This window comes from Boleophthalmus pectinirostris, unplaced genomic scaffold, assembly GCF_026225935.1.
Source record: "Boleophthalmus pectinirostris isolate CB_2022bp ecotype Guang Dong unplaced genomic scaffold, ASM2622593v1 HiC_scaffold_20, whole genome shotgun sequence".
In the NCBI taxonomy this organism is placed as follows: Eukaryota; Metazoa; Chordata; class Actinopteri; order Gobiiformes; family Gobiidae; genus Boleophthalmus; species Boleophthalmus pectinirostris.
In genome coordinates this window covers 16914497-16919360 of record NW_026571153.1, presented here as the reverse complement: position 1 = coordinate 16919360, position 4864 = coordinate 16914497, and the positions used below count along the sequence as shown (strand labels likewise).

The 4864-nt window shown below is 40.3% G+C and overlaps 1 protein-coding gene across 1 annotated transcript; it reads right to left on the bottom strand.

Moving 5' to 3' along the window:
- Window positions 1–2601: 2601 nt before the first annotated feature.
- Window positions 2602–4597, bottom strand: LOC110159359 (DNA damage-inducible transcript 4-like protein). The gene is made up of 3 exons (XM_020923911.2): window positions 4480–4597; window positions 4164–4311; window positions 2602–3818 (listed from the first exon to the last, which is right to left on the bottom strand). The coding sequence occupies exons 2-3, from the start codon at window positions 4252–4254 to the stop codon at window positions 3328–3330; spliced, it is 582 nt and encodes a 193-aa protein (XP_020779570.1). The 5' UTR covers window positions 4255–4311; window positions 4480–4597; the 3' UTR covers window positions 2602–3327.
- Between the last annotated feature and the right edge of the window lie 267 nt (window positions 4598–4864).

Sequence of the window (4864 nt, the reverse complement as noted above, 5' to 3'; positions counted from 1 at the left end):
AGTCATACAAAGCAGAACATAGAATTAGCATCACACCACACCACCAAAGATTAGGTAATTATTTGTAGGTCTGGTCATCTGAAAACTGTACACACTTGCGGAGTGCCAAAACCTTACGCAATCTTCAATAAACAGGTCAAAGAATGAATTTATAGTGTGGCAATTAAAAGTAGCTCAGTGTTCATGGAAAGATTGCCACACATCTCCTCCCTCTGTACCTCTGTGGTATGTGGTACCCATTTGTATTATATTACCACCATGTTATGAAAGATGAAATACGTAAATAAGATTTCAATTTTAAGGATTTACTAAGAAAGCATGTTTTAAATTGTATATGATCACCCTTGTATGTTTTAGGATGTTGTTGGTATATGGACCCAGTGTCATTTTCAGTGTCTGTTTGAGGAGTGTTATTCAGTGTGCAGCCTGTGTCCAAGATAAATTTCCCTCAGGACAAATGAAGTAATCTTGATTCTTAATTTTGACATGCAGAAAAAAATAAACCAAGTAAAATTAATTGGTAAAAATCTCCAGTTTGAAATGTGTTCACAGCTTCCAACAAATAAGGAAGCTGTTTCCATCTGACCTAGTTCATCAGATTTCCTTGTTCCCAGAGAGAGGTTAGTTCGTTTGCCAAGAGGAGAACAGCAGTTGGAAGACACTTCACCCATACGGCCAACTCCAGTCATATTGCAAGCATATCTGACATTAAATAGTTGCCAGATCATAAAATATAGAGCCACTCATTACGTATTTGAAATGCAGTATTGGTACAGGTGTTGGGACCACTCTTTGCAGTAAATACATGTTGACAGAAGGGTCTAATGTCTCCACTGTAAATTCATGCGCTTAGGCAAAATGGTGTCCAAGTCAGGTCACTCTAACCCTTTGATACTTTTCCATGGCATGGTACAGAATTACATGCAATGACCTTTGGGAAAACTGATGCAATCCTCTTGTGAGTGTTTTTATTTATTTATTTATTTATTTAAAGCAAGGACAGTGCACAGAAAACATTAATCTCAGACAAAAAAGATGCTCTGCGCCAGATTTAGCTACAAACTACTTTCCATCTGCTGTCCTTGGGCAGGTAAAAATACATTAAAGAAAATATTTACATTAGACCAACTCTAACAACAACATTTAATCAGTAACAGTGTCTCCTTAAAATAACTACAATCCAGCTCATCATTAAACATTTAAAAAGCAATCTAAATGTATTAATTGTAATTTCCATAAATACAAGACGTTAAATCATTATCTTGTTAAAATACTCAAAATTTTTGTCATCAGTATCCTCTAAAATGTGCAGTTACCAAATTCATCAGTATTATAACCCTCTAAAATACAATTAATCAACAACATTAACATGAAGACAAATGTCAATACATCTACCGCTGCACAATACATTTATAGTACAATCAACTGGAATGTTTAAATGTTTGAAGAAGCCTAATGTTGACACGCCTGCTGCTCAAAAAACATTATTTTAGCCCCTGACAGAAAGTATGGGAGTATGTGCAAGTTTTAAGATCAGCTGGAGGCGTGTTCCAGTTTTTTGCTGTCGACTGTCCCATCACAGTACGTTTAAAAGGGAACGGTCAGATCAGAATTTACAGATGAGCGAGATGTTCTACTCATCTGTTTTGATCTTAACTGGAAGAAGCCTTTTAAAGGAGGGGGAGCGGCATGGTGGAGAACTCTATGGAGCAGCAGCATATCAGAATTAAAAAATCATATTGTCAAAGTTTAACATGCTTAAAAAGAGTCTCAATTTTTTTTTAGGTCTTTCCTGTTTATGACCAACAAACTAAGCAATAATGTAAGTGAGAAAAAATCATGGCATGTTTAGGGAGTTTTGAGTATGCCTGAAGTTTACAATATTAAATTTCATAACTTTACTTTAGATATTTAATTTGTTTATCATATAGAGCTGAATCCAAATACAGGCCTAAATATTTAACTTCTGGTACATTATTAATAATTTGTCCTTGAACACTAAGTTGCAGACCACAGATTTGCTTCTTGTTAAAGTACATTGTAACAGTTTCTGTGCTGTTTACAGCAGAACAGCAGCAAAGGGAGTGACAGGACACCACAGCTTTGTCCCTTCACAATGAAATGAAACATCACATGACCCCACTGTATCTGTGTCAGTCTGCAGCCTGTGCATGAATGACTCAACTGTGTAACTAGTAAACAGCGGTCACCTCAGAATAGTACAACTTGTGAGGTTATTGTGAGCTATACTTGGAAATATTAAGATTTTACAATGAGCTGTAAATGTATGTTGGGTTTATTTGTTTGGCTTATGAAAAATCACCAGGAGACGTGTTCATTAAAGATAGTGAGAAATGCCACACAAACTATAGACCTTGCACGCTCACCTTACTCTCAAAGGTCATGCCCCCTCTGCACACAGGTCTGTTGTGTTCAGAATGCAAATTTTACACACTTTGTCAAATAAATCACTAAATTCTGAAGAGTAGATAAAAAGGTATTGCATGAGGTTTCAGGGACTGACTGCAGCCCTTGTAACATAATCTACCAGTTGCTACAATAATGTGTCCAGAGTGAAGAAAAAAAGCACATTTCACTGAGTTAGGATTTAAATATTTTATTGTCTAGTAGACAAAAACTGCTTTATGGTCAAAAAGTTTGCAAAATTGAGAAGAGACAACACTCACAAACAACATGGATATCCAGTCATAGTTTTGATAAAACCTTAAGTTTCAGGCAATCTGTTCTAATTGTCTAAAAGGTGCAGATGAAGTTATATAGTAGGCTATAAAAAAGATAAAAGTTAGGATTGCACATGTAATCTCAGAGGTCAATATGTTTCTATTAAATTTAAGGCATTCATTCCCCATACAAAAAACAATTATACATTCAGGGCGCAGGAATCTCCTTAGCCCCAACACTGCTACATATGGCCCCACTGACTGCTGTCCAATCAGCCAGCCAGTCAAACAGTGTGCTTTAACGCTCATGTAAAACAAAGTGGCTAGTGTTTAACGTGTACCCACTAAAAGCAAATCGCTCCCAAATAAAGTCAAACGTGGCTCTACATTCATCTGCAAAATGTATCAGTTCAAATTGTGTAAACAATCTGAAGTCAATAACTGCACTTCACCAAACCCACAGATGTCAGGCCTATGCTCGCACAAACTCTGACATCAGTCCCAGGTGAACACATGAAGTATGGCTTGAGCAGCTCAGAGTGTTCAATGAAAAAGCATGTACAAAAGCAGAGTAGAAAAGGAGACACAGGAGTGTCAGATTTGGGTGGAATAAGTGCACACAAAAATAAAGTCTTGTCCCCATAGTTCAGCACTCCTCGATCACGGTGCCAGCCGCGGAGGAGTACAGCTTCTTTTTGACCAATCGGAATCCTGGACTCAGTTTGAGTGCGTGCCTAAACGAAGGGGCGAAGCATGTGCCCATGAAGAGGAAGTCTCTGAGGCTGGGCCAGGCTGTGCCATCTTGTTTAAACACAAGAGTCAGCTCAAAGGTTGGCACCACTGAGGCGTCGTACACGATGCGATCCAGTCGCTTCACGCCTTTGTCCAGCTCCAGGTGAACATAGAGCACACATCCCCTCAGACCACAGGGCTCACATGAGGCCAGCCTCACAACCTCCCGCGCGATTCTCCACGTCAGACGCTCCGGCACCAGCACAGATGAGCAGTGCAGCGCAGTCTTTTTAGAGCGGGACAAACAGCTCTCAAACATCTTAGCTAGCTGCTGACAGGTCCTGTCCTCAGTTACATCTGCCGTCCTTTCCGGCTCCGCCAGGCAGCGCTCCCAGAAGTCCAGCTCTGCAAAAAAGACAATAACATAACTGTCAGACCTACTTACAGTGCCATGTAATGCTACAACAACTCACAAGATTAATATAGAAAATAAAACATTATGGGACACAAGTTGCTTTTCTTGTTATTGTAAGCAGTCATACATGCATAAGTGCATTATATCATAGTGATGCATTTAATATAAAACATGCCATTTTAAGCAGATGGCCTGATGCTGTGCAGAGGCTAAATATGACTTCATCTCCAGCCGCCCGCCCCTCCCTCCTGCTCCGCTGCAGCCCTGCACCACACAGACATAAACAAGCGCACCTCGGGCTTAAAGACCCACTACTTGTGTGTACAAACGCTCACCTTTTTCAATGCACGCCTGGTCATACCGCCGTTCAACCAGCTCAGAGATACACTCGCCGCTCTTGGTCTTTAATGTGCTTGTGGCGACCATGGTGGCAGTCTACTTCTTTGGGATTGAGTTGTTTTTTTCTGCTTTAAACGAAGCTGCCTGTGAACAAAAGTAGCAGCGGTAGCGTCAACATCAACCAAACTCCAAGCGACATTCAAAAAGCCGAGTCAGGACGGAAACAGGAGCCACAGCGGGGTAATCATTAACAAAATAACTTTCAAATCATGTTCACGCCCAAATTAATGTCACTAGGCTGAATGCACCTACCTTAAATATTATTTAGTGCTTTAGTTTAATCGGGTTTCCATAAATAAACGCAGACACACGCACTGCCTCTTCCACAAACACTGACAAACAGACGCACGCACGAACACGCGCCCCAGACTCTCCTGCGGGTCTTTTATACCCTGCGCTCAGCTGACAGGAGGGTTGGACCAATCACAGCGCGCCTCCACGGATCACGCTGATTGGCTGGTCTGGAGCTTTAAATTAAATAACTGACCAATTCCGTCCCAGAAAACGTGTGTTGCTACATGCATCGAGTAAATATGTGACCACAGTTTGCCCAGTGACCTTTGAAATTTGATTTGGGAAAAAATCTAGGAATGGGAAAAAACTTGGCTAATTATTGCACAGAAAAGGAAGAAAAAAC

What these genes read in the sequence shown, in the direction of transcription:
- LOC110159359 (XM_020923911.2), bottom strand. Translation starts at nt 4,254, where the DNA reads ATGGTCGCCACAAGCACATTAAAGACCAAGAGCGGCGAGTGTATCTCT. An exon ending in CCAGGCGTGCATTGAAAAAG is followed by an intron (nt 3,819 to 4,163) that starts GTGAGCGTTTGT and finishes TCTTTTTTGCAG; the next exon opens with AGCTGGACTTCTGGGAGCGC.